We start from the raw sequence: 23,106 nt of genomic DNA, 5'->3' as shown, positions 1-23,106 counted from the left end.
GAGGTTTTTAAAAGATGCCATTATTTTTTCACCAAGTCCTTATTATCTCCCCTTGAAAGAGGATGTAGCTCTTCATTTGAACAAACATGAATCTCCTTCACCCAAGGATACTTTGTGACAAGTTTGATTGGAATTGGTTCAGTACTTCTTGAGAAGCAGTTGAAAATGTGAAAAGTTTACAGACAGACATACGCCTGACGAAATATGATCAGAAAAGCTCACTTGAGCCTTCGGCTCAGGTGAGCTAAAAATATCCCCCAAAAGTTCATAAAACATCAAATAGAACATTTTAATTAGAATAACCAATCATTTTTGAACTAAAATACAAATACACACACACGTTCGCACCGTCAAAGAGAGAGAGAGAGAGAGAGAGAGAGAGAGTCGTTATACGTTAATGAAAGTTACACTTTACGCCACTCTCTGACATTCATCAACTACTCTGCAATATCTAATGAAAGTTTAAAGTTATTGTGCAGTTAAGGTGCCATCTGTTGTTTTTCTGAAATTTTTAATAGTTGTATTCATTTCAGATTTTCCTCGATCAGCCATGCTTTTCACCATGATGTTACTACTAGAATCATTAAACATTCGTCTAATCGCCGAATCATATGCTTTCTTTCTTTCCTTCTTCTGTTTGTCTATAAATGATTTCCCTGTTATTTTGGACACAGCAACAATATGTGTAAAGGTGGAGAATCTGTGAATAATCATCCCAATCAGCTGGAAAAACAGAACAAGTCCAAACGATATGCAGAAAACAATAGAAATAGGATCTACGTCGAAGTGACCAGTTCTATTCGGACAAGGTAGACGTACGGTAAATACGTCATTATTGAGTTCATTTGCTTGTGTTATAACAAAGACAATAGTTATGTAGATTATATTTATCATTATAAATCCAGCATAGACCGAATTCCGTAGATTCAATAGTTTCTCTTGTTTCTTAGAATCCTCTTTCATTTTGGGATTCAAGTATTTATCTATGATTTCGTCCCAGAACTCCTTTTCATCGTCTACAACTTCAAGAGCATCGTCTAACAGTTGTGTCCTTGTATTTACGACAGGAGGGAGGTTCTTCCCTGGGGAATAAAAAAAACGTCGGAAACAACATAATTTGATAAAAAAAAAAAGTGTATGCCATGTTTGAAGTCATAGAGATACAAGTAATACCTTTGTTCTTTTCTTTCTTCTCTTTTTCTTGTTTCTTTTTTTTATCTACACAAAATATTATAAATACATTGAGTATGATTCTAATAAAATAGAGAAAATAAGCAAAACAAAGTACATTCCACTTTCAAAATCATAATTTTTACATTTAATATCAAACACATTTCCGTTAATCAGGGATCTTAGTAAAAGTGCAGTACCTTTAATTTTCGCAATCTTCGCCATTGCCGCGGGCAGACAATTACACCTTTAAACGAAAGAGTAATGTATGAATTGTGCACATTATTTCATTTATAGCATGAGCAGGAGTATGTTGTTTCCATCTGGGAGGGATGGAGTGTTTTTTTTAATTGTTAGCCTAAAATTTTTAAATATCGGTAAGAATTTCGAGCACTCATTTATTAACTTTCTATTTAAAATTAATCTTTGCTGAATCTGTTAATTTAAAATCCATCGAAAAATTTTTATTTTTTGCTTTGGGTGTAAATCATCTGAAAATCTTTTCAGAGAACACACGTGCAACTTGGATTGGATCGCCAACATAGATCAAACGTGGAAGAGGAAATTATCTTGGATGTAAGTTTTAAAAGTCTTGCATGTGGTGGACTGTACCAGGTGTAAATAAAACGAGAAAAACTTTAAATGTTGGTGAATCAGTTTTAAATTGAAATACCGGTATGTAGGGAAAACCCTATCAAAGGTGCTTTGACACAGATAACAGTCGCAGATATGAGATGGGTACCTCATCGTTAACAGACGGACGGACATACAGACGGACGTAATAATAGACGGACATCCTGATCAATATACACCTTTCCACTTTTCAAGCGGGTGGTCATGTTTCAAGTTTCCATTTGGTTTCAAGTTATGATTCAGACATTCTTTTTCTAGTCAAGGGAGGTCTATGGCAACAGTCTGTCATCTATTAGGCGGATACCTCAATATTTACTATATACTCCATGCAAACTGAATGATTTTCATAGTCATCATAAGAGGGAACCTTTAAAATTTCAACATCATTAGAATGTGATTTGGTTTTACGCATAATCTAAGAATGTATGACAAAATTAGGCATTGAATAAATCACTACTCGAGTAGACAAAAATGCTCTTTGGTCGTTTGGGTTACTCAACTACCGTACAAATGGAAATTTTATTAGATAGATGAAAATTTAACCATTTATCTTTAAATACGAGTATATATTTCGCGAAAAGTTATATCAGTGATATCATTATTTGGTAAGACATTTTTCCTTTTAATACTCTGAAACAAGTTTCACTTCTATATGTACACATACCTACATATTCCAAAGCAGGAACACGAGGTTTCCTCTTGATTATCTTGTTTTTGCTTACGCTTCTTCCCTTGTTTATTGGACTCACGTGTCCCCCAAGACGTCACGTGTAGATTACCCAAAGCATAAATCAACAGTAACATTGACGTGGTAGGAACCGCCAGAAAATAAACGATTCCATAAAAAATGTTGTGAAATTCCTGTAGCCAAAAAAAAAAAAAAAAAAAAATAAAAAAAAAAAAAAAAAAAAAAAAAAAAAAAAAAAAAAAAATCGGATGATAAAGATCATCTATTTTTCATACAAAATAACACATATTAATTTTACTTTTGATCAAGTTTATCAAGCAAAAAAAATAAATAAATAAAACCTTTCAAAATTATAATGGAGAACATAGTTTGTATTCCTTTATTACAAAAAGATATATGAATTATTTACAATTTTTTTTATACATTTAAATTACCTACGAGAATAAATTTTAAAGTTAAAATTGAAAACATCCTGTGAACGTCCAGCTGTCTGTCCGCAGAAGGCTGTCCGTCTGTAAACTATAACATTTTCTTCAATTGTTTTAAAAGAACCTTCAGGCCAATTTTAACCAATCTTGTCACATAGCAGCACGCTTTAGCTAAACGAACTCAGGTTTGTTCAAATAAAGAACTCACCTTTTCCAGGTAAGATGATTAAGATTAACTATAAATTGAATGGAATCTTTTAAAATTCTTCTCAATAAAAAAGAAGATGGGTCTTATTTATTTGAAAGCTTCATCAGATAGCTTTGATTAATCTTAGTTCAAATCATGACTCCTAAGAGTAGTGTTAGGCCACATGAAGCATAGACGCTTTATATAATAATATATATAGGAAACTTCAATTCAAATATCTCTCTTTAATTAAACAGGCACAACCATGATTAGCCTAGTTATAATAATCTTATTTAGAAAATTGATTAACATCTTCCTCATTTATGAATGGGGTTCATGTATTGTATGAAGAGATGCTAGACTACACTAAACCATATTCAGAAGCAAAAGAACTATCGTATATATAAAATTGCAAATTTTTGCACCCACAAAAGTTATATTTCGAAAATTTCTTAAAATGTGCTGACTTGTATATAATGTAAAAGAAATCTAAATTAACAAAACATAGTATAGTTTCAAAGTAAGTTGTTGACAATTTTTGTTTTTCTGACGTCACAAACTATTCGAATTTTGTATTACTTTTCAGAAAAAGGGAAAAATAGACAAAATTTGCTCAACTTTTTCAAAATAAAATTACAGAGAGGTCTGTTCCAGAGCAGTATTTACGTTTTCCATTGATATCATCATTCTACACATTATATCAAAATATTGAGCTGGAGCAGACCTGCGTTTAGTGACTTTTGCTCAAAATACGTACCATTGGATGCATAATCGCCGCCAAAAGAAACGTCCCTGCCACGTAACAGAAAAAATAGCTTGTAACTGAACAAAAGCCACTGTTGATTGCATCAATGATGAGACCGAACAGCACAACCACCATCATCAGAGCGTAAATTGCAGAAATTACAGACGCTATGGTGAGCTGCAATGACATTGTAAAATTACAAAATGCATGTTACCTGCAACCAACCCCAATTTATTTTCAACTTTTCAGGACCAGTGCTTGAGAATTATAAACTCAACAAATTAATTCCGTATCACTTTGGTCCATCGTGATATTTAAAGTAAGTTAATGTACAAAAGAGTACTTTTTGTTGCATTTATTTATCTATTTTGTAAACATCTAAATAATCATTAAATCTAAAAAAATACTTTTTTGTATTAAATATTATAGAGAAGATTTTTCTCTTTGAACAACCTTTATACCAGTAGAATATGATATACAAATGCAGAGTGGAATAACTCTTTTATGAAACCCACGACAGCATCTTCTTCCAGAAGGCTGGCCCGTTTTAATTAGTGAAATATAAAATAAAATAAACAATCACTTTTCATTTAAATTTGCTATAACTTTACACAATATAGCAGTATATAAAATCTAATTTATGCTAAAAAAAAATCTGAGTTTAAATAACGCATGAAGCCCTATAAATTTAATGTATAAAACTTTAAACTGTTATGCTAACCTGTGTTTTCTCTTCTGCGAACACACATGATAACATAAAGATTCCAATAAGTGTGATGTTGATGACGAAGGCTACCCAGAGTGGAATAACTGGAAATGCCAAAACAGTAGCCCCAAGGATCATAAGGAAAATTGTTCCTGGGGTAATTATGGATGAAGCGAAAAGAAACATATGGTACACCAGATATAGCTTACTGACATAAGCATTTTCGGTTGTTACAGATGAAATACTCGAGATAATATCAAAGATATTAGCTAAAGTAGAAGGGGACCATCTTCTTCTTTGGTTGAAAAACTCGAAAAACCCTTCGGGAACATAGGTATTGGCGTCAGAGGCTGCTGTGTATTCCAGTTTGTAACCTTGTTTTAATAGTAGAGTACTCAACCACCTGTCTTCTCCTGAAAACAAGGGATTCTAATTATAATGTAACAAACACACAAAGGATCATTCTCGGGTCAAAATACAAATTAAAATTACAAGATTCCAAATTCTAAATTAACCAATCAGAAGACTGATTCAAGATTTGATTAGTTTTGACTTATAACGAATTGTTAAATATTTTAATAACGAAAGGGTTCGTCACAAATAGTTTGTAATATCTAAAGGTAAACGCAAGTCACCGGCCAAGTCAACAGATATCAGTTTTCACCTGCCGGGCATGATTAATTATTAGGTTTGTTTCTGAATATCTACAGAAATATATGTTTGTGACATCTTATTTTAACGAGATAGCTATTTAATATTTTTTTTTCTTTTACATAATCATTAACTGTTACAATACAGATATTCGCGTGAATATCATAAACAACCACACAATCAATCCTTCCTTGGGCAAACAAAAGGTTCAAGGTTAAAAAGTCACAAGAAAACAAAAACATCTTGCATTTAATGTTTGGTTATTTTTTCTAACAAGGTCAATATAACGACCGTATACGAGGTTGTTGAAATTCCTTCCCACACCGTCAATCAGTATATCAAATGTAGATTATGCATCTCTAAAAACATACATATTTTAAATGCTACATATACCCTGACTGATGACAAAATCGAGTTCAGTCACCACACGAAACTCACATGCAGATTTCCAGTTGTACATCCAGCTACATGTAACTGTCAACCACATACATTCTACGTTGTGTTTAAAGATTTTGCCACCAAATTTCGTCCCTTCTGTTCATCCACTGCTTTGTTTCAGAAACAGATCAATCTCCTAAAGCCGATTCATGCAATAGATTCTATTATGATTGGATTGGGCAGAATTTCATAGCCGTTTAAGTTGTGCTGTTATGGGTTCCTATTTCAATACTTGACTTGATATCTTTTTTGCACAGCTTCAGGGATATAGATATATAATAATTCTACTTCTGTAACACCCTTAGTTTTGTCATATCATGGTAAAATTAACAAACAGTGAAAAAGAAACTAGAGCAAAGCTCGTTGCAAAGCAACGAGTAGGTCTTCCGTCCTGTTTTGACCGGAAGTGACGTCAACAAAAGAAAGCAATGAGCTTAGTCGTCTCCAGTCACTTTATAACTTCAATTTTGCATCAAAACTTCAAAAAATAAACTATTTTTGGCTACTTCCGGTTTGACCGGAAGTGATGTCGATGGACGGAAAATTAAGTTTTATGCTTCCAGTGACATGTGTTACCCAAAAACTTGTCAAGAACGGCAAAAATATGCATTTTCTGACTACTTCCGGTTTGACCGGAAGTGACGTCGCCGGACGCATTTTGACGACTTCAATAGATTAAGCTTGACATTTTGAACAACTTTGCTTCTTGGATGTATTACAAATTCTCAATACTTTTTGAGATATCTGGAAAAAACTTTTGGCCCCTCTAGATCCCTTAATTTAGGGGTCAGCCCTTTTTTCGAGATATCATTTGAAAGATCTTGTAATTCTGCACAAATTTTGTTCTATATGTTTTAACAAAATATTTTTAGTTTAGAAGATAAAAAGCAAAATATGTGTAAATTTTCGTTCTTTTAGGCGTTCTAATTTTTGACCCCTATATAGCACCATTTTGAATAGAGAAATCGAAAAACAAAAACCGCCATGCACAACTTCAATCCTTGTATTATCTAAAATCAGTAAAATTTCTGCTCCAGCTTTAGCCGTCTCTGAGTCTTTGTCTGGAAACGAAAGCCTATAAATTTTTGTTTAAAGGGAAATAACTCAAAACCGGAAATGACTTTTTGAAATTTTAGATAGCATTCTGATAGAGTTTAGTAACGTCTATAAACTCTGAAAATTTGAGCAAAATCCATTGAGAAATGAGTGAAATATGAGGCCTCAAAGTTGGCGTCTAGGAAAAGGAAAAAAAAAAGAATAATAAGAATAATCTTAATCATCAGAATCAGTAGAAGGTCTTCCGTTGGGAACGGAAGACCTTAAAAAAAATCCTCAAAAAGGAGTACGTAAACATAAAACATGAAATGACACTGAAGTGAAATGTATCATTAACGTCATTTTCGAAAGGTGTGTTTAATTTTTTGTGTGGTGTAATAAAGACAACCTAATAATATTTCTATTTTGAAGGAAGCAGGGGAGTAAAATTCTCTATTCAACAATTAATTCTGTTAAATATCAAAATCTCGACAACGAAGAAAAGAAACATGCTTCCCCTGGGGATGAAAACGCTACATACACAGCCATCCAGCCTTTTCGCATTACTTAATGGGAGTCGGGGGTAGTTGTTGTCAAACTATTCTCTGACAGAAGCTGACTTCTCTGTCAGCACATTTCTGACAAAGACAGCTTTAACAGCCTCATTACCAATTTACTGGCTGCAACTTCTTAATTCTAGGAAATATATCCTATCGAGCAAACAACTGCATATACCTAAACAGCTTTTACAAATAACGTGCTGTTGGAACGGGAGATCTCTGCAGAAAATTCATTTATGACCGTTCGACCAGTTAAACTAAGATACTCAGTGGAACAGCTGGGGAACATTTCCACTGTGAAGGTCACAAAATCGAAAACATAAAAGAAAAGAATTGCTTATATTAACGATAGCCCAACATAGGTTGATGTTCAGAGTAGAAGCAAAAAATAATTTTTGATTTACAGGCTAAATAAATTTTCCCCTCATGGAATTGTCATTTGAATAATTTCACAAGGATGAATATCAACTTGAATTGGGTTATTCTTTTTTTACCATACGAAGCAAGACTGTTTTCGATAGCCAGTTGATTCATATTTTTACATGTAATTACACTTAAAAAAAACTGATTCATATAAATACTATTATTCGATTACATTTTTATGCAATATGAAAAAAAGTTCAACTGTTTTATTCTCTCATACATGCATCATTTTCCTTTATTTTTTTTATTTACTTAATATAAGTATCATTCTTTTATTTTCAAGTAGCACTATATTGGAGAAAATACGAGGTTGTGATGTTTACTTTTTTGTGATTATTAAGATGCGATAATTAACTGATTAATTCTATCGTTTATGTTTTCACTCCTAACACTAAGGGAGAAAAGACTCAGAGAGAAAGGTACTGTAAAAGTCTTACTTACCTTGATCGTACTGGACATACTCAAAAGCAGTTGACGGGATACTTGTGTAAATCTTTATGATATCAGTGCTCATTAGAGCAGAAGCCCGAAAGAGACTGAAACAGCCAGGAGAACAAAGGACACAGCCATAAACATGTTCAGTGGATTTTTGTAACCAATGACTAGCTGCATACTCAAACTTTTGATACCACACAACAGGGCCTATATAATTATTTATGAAAAACATGTATCTTGCAAGCAGGAAACAAAAATAATTTGTAATTTGATTAAGATAGAGATTTTTACCCCCTGTTTTGCGATTACCTCCACCCATTGGTATTATTCGACCACAAGCTGCTCCCACATCACTGTTTTTCTGCATCCGTTCCAGCAATCTTAGGACAGCAGCGGGTTTAAAATCAACGTCACCGTCTAAAGCAAGGATAAATGTATTTGGGGCTATAACGTCAGCAAACTTCTTTCGTTCCTCCTCCAAATTATGCTTTTCCTGCAAGTTATCACTTGAAATGCTTGAGTAAAATATATATATATATATATATATATATATATATATATATATATATATATATATATATATATATATATATATATATATATATATAATATGAGGGTTGTCCCAGAAAATCGCGATATTTCATGCACCAACCGACAAAAATCAATTTTTGGCAAAAAGTTGGGAAAGAACCATTTGCGGTATTTGCATATCTTTGCCCCCCACAAAAGTAAAATTTTGAAAAATTCCTGAAATGTGCTGAATTTTATAAATTGTATAAGAAATTTAAATTAACAGATCATATTATAGTTTCAAAATAGTTTATTGACAATTTTTGTTTTTGTGACGTCAAAAACTAGTTCGATTTTATGTCATTTTTTAGAAAGAGGACGAAATGTACAAAATTTCAACAATTTTAGCTTTAAAATTTATAGAGCGCAAGTTTGCTCAGAAATAACATTTACATATTTCATTGATATTATCATTCTACACATAAAATCAAAATATTGAGCCTGATCAGATCTGCGCTCGGTGACTTTTACTCAAAATATCGACGTAAAATATACGTTTTTTGATACAAATCATGGAAATTTTAAATTTACGCCATTTTCGCGACGCCATTTCAAACATATGACATCATTGCTAATGAAAATATTCAGTGTGTTGAAGTCAGCATATATTCCCCTGTTTAAGAACATAATTAAATATTTCTCCGTCAAAGTTTGATTTTGGGGGGCAAATATTGGTTATGACCAAATAAAGTTCTTTGGGCATTTATAAACAACATTTACTTGGAGTTAAATATCAGTGGTCGCCGCACGGCAATTTCTTGACATTTACAAATAGCATTGACAGCATTTTTTTCTTTATTACCAAGCTATACGGACATATAATGTGACAAAAATTATATCCTGAAAAACTTCATGATTTAAAGTACTCGTGTGTAAAAATTGAATACTCTGACGTCATAAATATGACGTTATATGCAGACACACTATAAATTAGATATTAATAAAAAGGAAACGTCGAGCGATAATGCGGCGCACCAAATTATCACTCAGAGTTGGTTGGAGTGGGGTTTGACTACTGTTTATACGGAAAAAGAGCTGAACACACCCAGGAACGAGAGAACTCCACAAATACTTATATCGATCACAGATGTATACATAGTAAAAGAGGTTCAAAGATGAATTGAACGGTTTCCGATGGAAGAAATCTGACGCAAAATACGTCACTGTCGTTTCAGACGGAGAAACAGACACACCCTCCCTCACACACATCCTCCCTAACACACAAACATACTCTAACATGTGAATGATAAAACCCCCTGCAACTCTGTTGCGAGGGGATTATAATGCATTTTTATGCATGACTAACCTAGCCTTTTCTTGAATCCTGAAAATAGATGGCATTATATTCATGGTGTTTATTAAATACTTGTTACTTAATATAATCATATCGTCGATTTTACTGCTTCACGTCCAGAAATAAATATAATTTTAACATACATTTGTAATTGTATAAATTGTAATGATTTGGTCACACCCTGAGCGTCAAAGCGGTAGAGACCATAAAAATTAATTTTGGTTCCACTTTACCCACAGATGCTTTATACCAAAGCATTCATTAGCAACGACTTACCCCTTCTTTCATTTTTTCTGATTGAGTAGCCTCGGATGTACTTGTTGTTGGTTTTTCTGAATTTTCGGTAAATGTCCCCTTTAATCCAATTTTTTTAGCTATCGAATTGTAGCTCAAAAGAAAATACATGTACATCACCTACAAAAAGGTTCCATATATTAAAAAATCATCTGGATCATCAGATTAAATTTAAAGTTGATCTGATAACCTGCGATTGTTAACTCGATGTAATACGACTCTTGGTATCAAGTTGTAATAATGATATTATGTGTATATGTATACAGTTAAAGTATATCATTGAGGGGGATAGCAAAATTCCAGTTCCACAAGGCCAGGACTATTATCCAACGCGCAGCCTCGGGAAATAGTCCTGGTCGAGGGGAACTGGTATCTTGCTAACTCCCTCAATAATATACTTTTTAACTGTTTTATTATATACCGATACAAAAGTAAAAAAAAATAATAGAGGATTACGAATGACGGGGAATAAGCTACCGGACTAATCCATTAACATATTAGACCGATATGAAATTAATATATAGAGGGTTACGGATAACCGGGGAATTAGCTTCCGAAGCAGGGATATGCTCATTTGATTAAGGCACGGTGATTAGGCCATTCACAGAGAATTCTAAGGAATTATTCACATTTTACTGCCTAACTAGGAAAAAAATCAGTACAGGTATAATAAACATATCTATCGTATCTTATTTGAATTTAGAAATAAATAACAAGTTTATAAACTTCAATGGGAATTGAAGTGGATCGGTCACGTGATCAAATCCTGTGAACGTCGAATGTCTTTTCAGAAGATTTGATTACGTACCGACCCACTTCTATTCCCATTGAAGTTTATAAACTTGTTATTTATTACTTATATATACATTTGAGATGGACAATTAAACATTAAATTAGATAGATCTATATTCGGATATAAATATTGCACTAACCGGTCGCCTTAGATTTCCGTCAAAAGTATGCAAGGTGTAAATCGGCTTGAAAGGCGGTTACGCTTTGAATTCGTCAGGCTAAGAATTCTATTTCCAAGGGATTATTTTGTTAAAGGCTACTTGTGATCAGTTATAGTGAAAAGATTCTTGTCTGGGAATATTTTTATTTGTGAAAATTGATAATTAATACTGAAAAGACACAAGAAACACGCCCGAGGATTAATGATAAAAAGTTGGAGGAATTTCGGTCGCCTGAAAGGGATGGATGGATCCGATGGGTTGAGGCACTTGTCCGAGACAGTTAATTTGCAATCAGGTATTAAATTTGATAAAAACACATTTAATCTACGATTTCAGTAGCTGAAGTCATATTTATTATGTTAACACGGAGACATGTACACTGGCGACAGCTTACATTGAAGTACGACAGCTACGATCGAGGTGTTTCTCAGCTGTTCGTGGCATGATTGCAATGTTTTAATTTCCAATAGATTTACACATTTATCGTGAGTAGAATTTAATGGGGAAAATATAGTTTTAGCCTATATTATGAAGATTTAACTTAAAATCTACCAAAAAATAATGATAAAAGTTAGAGACTGTGCAACTGAAAAAAGTGACGCGTACAACTTGTGAACAAAGGCTAGCCTAGTATATTCTCTAGTCCTATATACACAGGTTAAATGAAATCGATCGCTAAAAAATGTATGAAGTACTTGTCTTGTTTACGTTGTAAATAACACAATTATTTCACCTGCTTATTTTTGTTCATTTTTATACTTGAAAACTATTAACAAGAGGCCCATGGGCCACATCGCTCACCTGAGCACTGCGGCTAGCATAAAAACAGAAACTAGTTTATTATTGAAAAGTTTAAACCCAAAAGTAGTCCCTACCACCCCTTAAAGGAGAGGGGTATGATTTGCACAAGCTTGAATCTACACTACCTGAGAATTCTTCAACATAAATATGACCAGTCATGGCTTTGTTATTCTTGAGAAGAAGATTTTTAAAGAATTATCCTATATATTTCTATGTAAAACTTTGGTCGGCCATTGTGCCCCGCCCTACCCCCGGGGAACATGATTTGAACAAACTTAAATCTACACTACCTGAGGATGCTTCCATATAAATATGATCAATCATGTCTTTGTTATTCTTGAGAAGAAGATTTTTAAAGAATTTTCCTATATATTTTTATGTAAAACTTTGGTCGGCCATTGTGGCCCCGCCCTACCCCCGGGGGTCATGATTTGAAAAAAATTGAATCTACACTACCTGAGGATGCTTCCATGTAAATATGACTAATTATGGCTTTGTTATTCTTGAGAAAAAGATTTTTAAAGAATTTTACTATATATTTCAATGTTAAACTTTGGTCGGCCACTGTGGCCCCACCCTACCCCCGGGGGTCATGATTTCAACAAACTTGAATCTACACTACCTGAGGATGCTTCCATGTAAATATGACCAATCATGGCTTTATTATTCTTGAGAAGAAGATTTTTAAAGAATTATCCTATATATTTCTATGTAAAACTTTAGTAGGCCATTGTGGCTCCGCCCTCCCCCCGGGGAACATGATTTGAATAAACTTGAATCTACACTACCTGAAGATGCTTCCCTATAAGTTTCATCTTTCCTGGCCCAGTGGTTCTTGAGAAGAAGATTTTTTAAAAATGTCATTAATTTTTCACTAATTCATAATTATCTCCCCTTGGAAGAGGGATTGGCCCTTCATTTGAACAAACTTGAATCCCCTTTACCTAAGGATACTTTGTGGCAAGTTTGGTTGAAATTGACCTAGTAGTTCTTGAGAAGAAGATGAAAATATGAAAGTTTACAGACAGACAGACAGATAGACAGACGCCGGACAAAATGTGATCAGAAAAGCTCACTTGAGCTTTCAGCTCAAGTGAGCTAAAAAGCAAGTCGTTCTATATTTCTATGTAACGGTAGATATTATTGCGCCGTGTGATTCGGCCATATATTGACCTCTGACAAACTTCATACAGAATTTAAGATATTTTCTCTCTGTATGTTTATATAATGGAAAGATACCACAAATGTATATATTCTTAAATGTACCTGACTCCATCTCTTCTTTTTGCGGATAAGAGCTTTGTCTTTAAGGTGGAGGATTAGTTTACATGGGACTGTCCACGTATTTGGTAGGTTTTTTGTTGAAGTCTCAGATGAATTTTCACCAGAACTACCTGCTTTAGAACTGGATTCCTTTCTTTGTTCGTCAGAACTACCTACAGTACTGGATTCATTGATTTTATTGTCTTCAATTATACATCCCGAGTTAGATCGATTCTTCTTTTTCTTAGGCGATTTACCCTTAGATTTTTTGCTTTTCTTTTTAGAAGAACTACCTCCAATATTGGATTCGATGTTTTTGTTTTCAGAACTACCTTCAACACTGGGTTCATTGTTTTTTGCTTTAGAGATACCATCATCATTGTTGGATTTTGTGTTTTTCTCTTCGGATTTACCTCCACAAATGCAGCCGAGAAAATGGTATCTTTGTTTATCTTTTGAAGATGATTTATCCTTTTTCGATTTAAGAAGCTTTTTAAGCTCATCTAAATCTGGAACAAGTAAATCCCATTCCAGTCTTCCTCCATATGGTGTCCTATATTTCTTTGAGGTGGAAAATTCATTTATCCGATAAAAAGACCTATGAGATGAAAAATAGATAATCAAGCTGGTGACCTTCAAAAAGGAGTGTATATTCTTGGCTGCAAATTTGGTCCGCAGTCAATGTGTAGGTACAGACTTGTTTTAAAATTCAAAACTTGTCTGTCATCCGAAAAATGTAAGCAAGAGTGTTCATTTCTTAATGTATCATCAATGCAAGTTTAGTCTGGATTGGGGAATAAGACTTAGGGCCTTAATAGCCATTTTAGTATAATGCAGTATTAATTGTAAAGGACCCATAGAAGCATAAAATATTATAAAATAAACTGATAGGTAAAGATCAACAAAATAACTAGCTAGTACTCAGTAACAATTTTTTTCTGTAATTTAGTAAATCTATTGATTTGCGTGTACATGTACTTGCCCTCATTTGTCACTATCACGATTACGCAATAGTGCTTTAGCAGTTTTAGAACATACATCTCATTCCCTTTCATGCTGGCCTCTTTTGTTCTTTGAAGAACATTTAATGTTAAAATTCTAAAATTGTTAAAAGTTATTTAAACTTTGATATTCGGTTATCTATTAATCATCATGACAAACTTTTACAATGGTTTATTTGGTAAGCTTTATAGTTTATTGTTTTTATAAAAAGTATGTACATGTATGTATATTCTTTCGTAAATGAGTTTTTCTCTGACAGTGTTTCTGACATAGCACTCATGACTTTGTTTACAATAATAATAATGATTAACTTTTTACACTTTAGATGTTGTACTACTGTTTGTAAAATTTAATATGATTCATTTATTCTAATTTGTATTTAAAACTGATCTAGTTTGATGCAATAAAGTTCAATGTAATTCTATGGATTTGATTCTGTCTTAAGTTTTTAGATCTATACTGTGATTGTGAGTATCTCACATCAGACACAGCTATTTCTCCAATTCATCACGAAGGTGGAGAAAACCAGAGGGTGATAATGCACTAAGCTTGTCGAAGGAACAGAGGAACAGCTTTTCTTGAAATAATTCATTCTCATGATAAACATTCAACAAAGCCCCGCCCTAACTGATCCAGGGGCTGTGGATTTTTATAATTTTGGAAGAGGAGTACCTGCTCATCATGACCATGCAAATTAGTTTGTCTGCTATATACCCAAATACCCAATACAGAAAAGAAGATTTTCCAAATGCAATCTATGGAACTCTGAAATTTTCGAAACTTGAATGGGTCTTAAAAATACTTGTTAAAAAGCACTCTGATTCTGCAGAAAAAATATTCTGAATTTGATAATAAAAGATGCTGGAGTTCGATCCTTAATAAAAACCTTTATGTTGTGTTCAGAGATCGTCTTCTAACTAACTTAACTTCAGATAGGCACTAATTGTTGTCCTTTAATAACTGATTTTTTCTGTAAAATGTTGATTGACTGAAGTCTGTTGTCAATTTATGGTCTTGGAATCTGGACTTAACATCTCCGAATTATTTCGATGTTGAAGAAATGCTCAATACGCTCAATTTTTAAAAAGAGGTAGGATACTCACACATAAGTCGATGTTACAGGGATTTCAAAAATCCTATTTAACCGTTGAAATCACTGTGTACAAGTTGAACTGGTGTAAGGAAACATACGTTGCAGTATCTTCGATACATTTTATGAATTGTGTGACATATTCGTTGGTTTCTTCTCCAGGGTTTAATCCCCTTCTTTCTGTGTTATTCACGCGACCCTTTGGTTTTATTTTTTCTTTACTTTCCTTGAATGCGTCATCAAAAAAAATGTGGGCTAAAAATACGATACATATATGCACCTTTACTGAAACCACTTTTACGATATTTGCAAAATTATTGATTATAATATTTGACATAATGACATGATTTTTAAGGTATTCAATGTATAATGAAGGGATAGTAGATTTGAACAATTTTGAATTGTCTTAAAGTAATTAAATACGTATTGCTAGATAACGATGAAAGTGAAATGAGCAAAATTCATATGACTGATAATATATAATAAGCCAGCCATTTTGCACCTAAAACATTTTTGAAGAGTTTTCTGTCCTTGATGAAAAGAAGAAAATTTCATATTTAAATAAAGAGAGTTTAATGCATATTTTCACCAAGATATTTAGTTCAGATTACTTTTTAGTTTTCACAATATCTTAATCGTAACACATGCGCTGTCCATAGACTTCCATGTAAATTCAGGGTGTATTAAATTTAACAATGCACAAAATTTTGAAATTTCACTTAGTGGTGTATATATTTTTATTTAAAAACACCTTCAATATGTTATGGTTAAAATATCAGACAATCCATCCGTTATCTCAAAGACGGATACTTAATCTATTAGGTCTTTAATTGGATACAAATTATTGTCTTTATGCAATGAATATCTTAAGTTTTATTTGAAAAATCACTTAAAATTTAACATGATTGAATGACAATTTCTCATTGTACAGTCTATTAAAACAACAAGCCCATGTGCTAATCTGAGCACTTTGAATAGCAAAAAGCAGAAGTCAGTTCAGTATTGATTTAAAAAAAAAAAATTAAAATACATAAGCTGCCCCAACCTACCCCGAGATCGGCGGGGAGGGGCTCTTATTTTCAACAAAATTGAATTTACACTTACTGAAGATGCTTCCATATCTATATGACCAATCATGGCTTTATTTTTACAGTATTGATTTTCTCTGATATATTCATTTGTAAAATATTGTTCTTCTGTTGTGGCATGTACCACCTTATACAAAAGATTCAACATATGAACAAATTTGAATCTAAATTCCGTATATACCTGAGAATACTTCCACATTTGAAATCGTGGCTTTGTTTGATGTTCTTAAGGAGCTGATTTTAAATATTTTTCCTTATTTCCATGTAAAACTTTGATCATCAAATATGGCCCCATCTACTAGTATTTTTGCAAAATATTTCCTTCTATTATGATCCTATAGTAGAGGGTCATAATTTAAACAAACTTGAATCTTCACTGTGTAAAGAAGCTTATAAACAAGTTTCTCATTTATGGTGCAGAAATAATAGATTAAATATGTCACTTATTTCAATTATGTTTTAATCATATTCATTCAAAAGAGGGCGCGGTACTTCCTTTGAAAATAATTTAAATTCCCTTTACCAATTTAAAGATTTTTTATGATGTGTTTGCTTGAAACTGGTCGAGTTGTTCTTGAGAAGTCGTCGAAAACGTGAAAAGTTTACAAACGACACACGGACACTTAACTCTCAGAAAAGTTCTCTTGAGCTTTCGGCTCAGGTGAGCTAAAAACTTATTAGAATTTAAAAATACATGTACCTTCAAACTGATAAAATTCATCATTTGGCTTCTCCCGAATTCCATTCTCTGCTAAGTAGTGTTGCTTCACTGCCATCATAAACTGATGCCTATTTAATCTATAATAAGTCAAATTGCTATTATATTAAGCGTGTGTTTTTTTCAAAGTTTAAAAAAAAACTTTTTTTAAATTTTCGCTATGTTTTATAGACATTTTGAAAGAAATGAATTGAAATACACTAAAGATAAAGTTTGAGAATTTGTAAGCATAACCTGAGACAAAAATTACAAGGAAAAACTAAAATCAAGACCATCCCAAGTGGATGTGTGAGTCCAAATTCCAACAAGTCAGTAGGAGTTAATTACATAACTCTTTCTGTTGAATCGTAAACTGTGGAAAATATTATATATTTAAAGATTTGCAGGTTGTATTACAAACAACTGATATCCCTTGATCTGAAAAGCTATAACTTTACCTTTTGTTCAGGTGAGCTTAAAAGTGGGAGTACGTGTAGCAGTTATAAAATTAAAATATGCTATCAAAATGCAAATGGAATAGAATTGTATTCTTTTGTTATGAATCAAATCTACTTGAACTGCACATAAAGTTATACAAATAGATTCTTCAACTTCCAAATTTCTTGTATCTATAATAAATATTACCTGAAAATAGATCTCAAAAGTGTTTTCATTTCAAGCTCTGTTTCATGCCACATAGTTGCACAGAGGTATATTGTTGGAATGGACTCTTCATCTACATTGTTGACCTGAGCCTAAAAAAACAAAATTCGAGATTCTACCATATTCTTGAAATCAAATCTAGTTAACAAATAATCAAACATGTGATCCCCGTGAAGCATAAGCGTTAGGAAAATAAGATAACGATGTTTACTTATAAACAAACTGTCACTGATGTTACGCATGCTATACGAAGTACATGTATACAAAATTAACTTTTGAAAAAATTATATTTATCCGTGACAGTTTGTTTATAAGTAAATTTTTCCTAAGAGTTCTTTTGTCCTTAAGGCTAAATTTTAAATATGTAAAAAAACGACACATTATTTAATGTCATTCATTTTTAAATTACCGTAGGTAACTAGCATAAATTATTTAATCTAATATTTTTCAAATATATGAAGAGGCAGAGAACATGTTAAGCTTTTCAATTTTAAGCTTCAATTTGATGCATTTTAATTAGATAATAATTTTTAGAGATATCTTTCCTAGCTGAGGATCAAATATCCTTAACTGTTGATTTTATGAACCCGAGGATCGGACTACTTGAATCGTAATCACACAGACAAATTGATACATTGGGTTGATATGGAACAAAGTAATCACCTGTGAAATACTGTGATTTATTCATTGAGTCACAGTGTGAAAGGATATCAATTATCCTGTACAGTGTGACGAATATAAGAAGTTGATTTCCCTTCCCATAACGAAGATTGCTGTAAAAAATCTTCCTTGGCCTAATATAAGATAGATGGAAATAAATAAACCATTCTGACAGCGAATAAAACTGTCAAAATTACCAAAAATATGTTGCTAAATCCATGTTTACATTGTTTTCACCTCACATAGCTATGACGTCTCAACCGCTCAACTATGACGTCACGAGCCTATGACTGTATTACAAAAAGACAGAGGCAAAGGAAAAATCAAAGATTTTTTTTAAAAAATGTAATAAATAGAAAATTCAATGTTTTGTATTCTACTTCACTTTCATATTAGAGATTATTACAGTCTTACATGTACACGTCTGCTTTTCCTTATCCGTCTTCTTGACCAAAGTAACGTTATGTCAATAGCATAACCAGCGTAAAAAGGCATAGCAAATATCCTGTAAATAGATCAGAAAAAGTTAGTGGTTGTAGTTGAAGATTCCACTTTTCCGCGATTCACAGCTTTTCCGAGTAAAATAAATCCTACGCCTGCTTTTCCGGGATAGGATATACAGCTTTCCTGCGATAATATGTTTTCCTTTTCCGCGACTTCTTTGCATCTGCCTATTTCGTAATATATAACCTGCTTACCACCAGCTTCGGTCATTTTTCTACTGAGATGGTGGAGAATATTTTTTTCTTGTATCTACCACTGTGACGGTATCTGTTGTAACTGTAACTTTCAAGCCTTGCTTTATTTACCTACACTTCATCGGCAATACACATTCTTTAACGCACTGCATGACTTTTCAATACGTAAATCATGATTCATTTCTTTATGACCAATTTCCATAACATCTATAACATCATCGAGTAGTGTAATGAGAATTCATTCAATTTTGTATTACACTGTAAATACTACCAAGTAGAACTCTATGGGGAAAATACATGTAAATTACAGATAAGTGCCTACCGCTATCATTAAAAAAAAAAGGCAAGATAATGTATCGATCTATCGAGAGAGAGAGAATTGATTTATAACGAATGCTCACTCCTCCATGGCACCTGATCCCACTTCATGATGTTTTGGGGGTCCGTGTTTACTCTGCTCCTATTTTTGTATTGTTTAATGGACTTTGATATTGAATACTTTTTGTTATCTGCATATCCACCATTCAATCGCGGAAAAGTAGCACCGTAAATCACGGAAAAGCAGGGCAACCATGTGCTAATACTATTTTTGCAATAAGTAAATACTAAAAATGAAAAAAAACAATGATAAACATGCATGGTATTTTATTGAATAATGTTTAGTTAAGTTTATGGTAAGTAAAACTTACTTTTCTAATTTTTTAATCCTCATCCCGTTTCGCCAAACGTAGGTCGTCAGCATAAGAATACTAACGAAGGTGAGGGCACCACACATCCCAATCATCCATTTACTGGTTGTGTCTTCTCTGTCAACATTGAAATCCCAGTCTTCAGAAATTATACTACATTTCTCAATCGTCGTGTAGAAAGCATTTGGTTTCAAGTAAAGTCCAACGAGTATAGGTACTAAAACCAAATTTATTATGAGCGGAATAGAAAAGCTTGGCCACTGGAGATATGTTCTACAAGCTTGATAGCTAGCCTTGAAACAGAAGTACGATGCAAACAAACTAACAAGAGCTACGTAAAACGGGTGCTCTGTAAAACAGTTTTCTCGGAAACTTGCTGTACTGACCAGACGAATGCTTTTCTCTAGCATAGTTACCGTGGCATTGGTTTTTATTCCAAACAAAACTTCAATGCTGTCGTGTTCACCCAGAACACTAAAAGCTACCAAAAAAGTGATAAAATAAGTAACAATTTTACACGCTGAGAATGCCATCATTATTATCCTCCTATGGTTTCGAAGTCTTTCAAAATTGAAACCAGAAACATTTTCCCAAAATCCGATTGACGAAAAGAAAATATTTATAATTGTAAGAGCAATTATACCACCAAGAGAGTTGACATCATTTTTATCTACTAGCAAGGAAACATAAGAAATAAGACAAGAAAACGAACAAAAAGTTAAAAAACCCATGGAAAATCGAAAAAAATTATTCAATAGCTTGATTTTGATTCGTTGATTGCCATCTGTTTCAGATTCTTTTTTGTTAGCATTTTCCTTTTCAGACTCTTTTTTGGAAGTAGTTTCCTTTTCAGACTCTTTTTCGGTAGCATTTTCCTTTTCGAACCCTTTTTTGGTAGCATTTTTCTTTTCGGATTCTTTTTTGTCAGCATTTTTAAAAAGTTTCTTGCGACAACGAAAGTAAGGATTCACACATCCGTTTAATATAGTAGGAACAAGCAAAGTCATATTAGTAGCAATTATTCCAGCAGACGCCTGATCAAATGTGGGAAGCAGCAGAAAAACAGCCAAAGTTTCTCCAATAGCTTGAACTACTCCAAATTCTATCATTAAAGCTGCTTGGATACACTATAAAAGAAAATGCAACGATAAAAAATACACAAACAAATCTAAACTTAAGACTTATTAGGCAATTGACCTGTAAATACTTACACAATTAAGTGGTATGACTTGTTCCTCGATTTTCCCATTTGTTTCTCTTTTATTCGGAATATAGATACCAAAATCAGCTTCAATACTGGCCTTTTTGATACCACATGTTTTTTCATCTTCAGAATCATCTTCACTACGAGTGTCTATTTCATCACGTGTTTTTTTGTCATCACGTGTTGTATCATTTTTAAAATCGTCTTCCGTACTGTTTTTTTTGTCATTACGTGTTGTTTTATTTTCGACTACACCAATATTTTTGTAAAATTGCAAAAAATAATAAGCAAACGAATGTAAAGATGGCGCTATCAAAACCAGGAAACATGCCCAGACCCATGATATATGAACATCCGCTGGTACAAAAGAAGCCGTCGTGTTGGTTGTGTCACCCCCGAACTTGTTCAAGGTTGTAAAAACAGTTGGAGGATTGAGGTTTATCAAAATTATATGAAAACTGAATCTAGATAGAAAAGCCGTGAATAAGATGAAAACAAACAAGGACAAGAGGAAGAGAAGGCGCAGACAGCCATGGGTTCTATCTAACCAGTTCCGCCTGACGTCATCTTCGACAACCTCGGGACTTTTGTCAAAAATGTCGTATTTACTGAAATATAGGATAAAGTTGAATATTTTAAAAAAATTGGATCTAGCAGCTGTCATTTGCATTACTTTGAGCTCAGCATCAAGATACTGTTATTACATGTACAGTTATTTTAATTTCCCAATTACATCTTGATTATTACATTACCTTATAAAACTGCCAATTTATAATTTTAGTTGAAGAATTATATAAATACCTTTCAGGGTTTTTCCACTTACCGTTTTTTCGGAGCTGAAGAGCTCTGTGGAAGATCCAAATGATGAACGCTTGTCATCTCCAATATAAGAACCTAATTTTCTGTTTTAGAAAAATCCAGGAAATCTTATTCAAGCAAAATATCTTAATAAATCGATTTGATATTCAGCTAAGTTTTAAATGAATACTCAACTACTTTTAGAATTTGAAGAACAGGGTACAGTTTCAATACAAATCTTGTCCTGTATTTTTCTAAAATTTAGAAGTGATGTAAGAAACTAAAATTCAGTCTTTCTGAATCATTGAAAATCCATGATCCTTTTTTATGCCATATAATTGAATGATTTATAATATTCATCTACTCAAACAATTTCATAAATTTATAAGAACATGAAATCTTAAGGGAATAATAAAGCCCAAACCATACCTTCTTCTTATATACTCAACAAAAAAAGAAACGCATATTCAGATAAAACATGATATCTAAATTTTCAGTTTAAATCTTGATATTTAAAAGTGATTTTAGAGTGTGTTGGGATGAAAACCAAACATGTCCTATGTTCCAAATTGACAAGTTAAGTTGATGTCATTGACGCTTGCAAATTCTAGAGGCATACGTCTTATCCAATCCATGTGTCCTTTGCGACCTCGCAGCGCTAGTGGATTTCCACCGTAGGAAGTCGTGCACGGATACCAGCTCCTCTCGATCTCCTGCGAACAATCTGTGCACTTTACGCTGATTTCAGCAGTTTGTACAGCAGTTCTGGGTCGATTGCGCAGGTGCTGAAGGAGGATATTACGGTCGTGTCTGGGTGTGGTAGCCCGCGGACGGCCAGTTCTTGATCTGTCATCCGTATTCCTAGCTGTTTGAGACAAAGCCGATTGATGTACACCAAATGCATTTGCAACTTCCTGTTGTGAAGCTCCGGTTAGTTTCACTGTAAAAGCCATGTTGCGTTCATCTTTGTTTAGGCGTGGCATTGCAGCATCAACATTGCAATCAAAACTTAAATATGGGTTTAATAGGAGTGTTTATTGTTTCTCTAAATCCAAAGTATCAATGAAAATAGACCCCCGATTTACAAGAAATCATGTGAAACACTATTTTCATAAACATAATTAATTAAGGGAAATAATTCCAGAGTTTGTGTTTAAAAGCCCATATTGTACTTTAAATAGGTCACAGGTATTCAATGATAAAAAAAATAGTTGCTCCACATACTTTTTCAAAATTTCTTGAG

General features: G+C 33.1%; 1 protein-coding gene across 1 annotated transcript; it reads right to left on the bottom strand.

The window, feature by feature from the left end:
* Positions 1 to 275: 275 nt before the first annotated feature.
* On the bottom strand, positions 276 to 21,944 carry LOC134257918 (chitin synthase chs-2-like). The gene is made up of 17 exons (XM_062740491.1): positions 21,889 to 21,944; positions 21,073 to 21,673; positions 19,862 to 20,988; positions 18,889 to 18,979; positions 17,797 to 17,906; positions 17,155 to 17,252; positions 15,468 to 15,621; positions 13,278 to 13,872; positions 10,240 to 10,377; positions 8,409 to 8,592; positions 8,106 to 8,306; positions 4,573 to 4,970; positions 3,864 to 4,028; positions 2,468 to 2,664; positions 1,371 to 1,417; positions 1,174 to 1,218; positions 276 to 1,082 (listed from the first exon to the last, which is right to left on the bottom strand). The coding sequence occupies exons 1-17, from the start codon at positions 21,942 to 21,944 to the stop codon at positions 469 to 471; spliced, it is 4,821 nt and encodes a 1,606-aa protein (XP_062596475.1). The 3' UTR covers positions 276 to 468.
* Positions 21,945 to 23,106: the final 1,162 nt, after the last annotated feature.

The sequence above is a fragment of the Saccostrea cucullata genome, unplaced genomic scaffold, assembly GCF_032062105.1.
Source record: "Saccostrea cucullata isolate Sc308-1 unplaced genomic scaffold, CSIRO_AGI_Scuc_v1 ctg2836, whole genome shotgun sequence".
NCBI lineage: Eukaryota > Metazoa > Mollusca > Bivalvia > Ostreida > Ostreidae > Saccostrea > Saccostrea cuccullata.
This window is presented reverse-complemented; position numbering and strand designations above follow the sequence as displayed.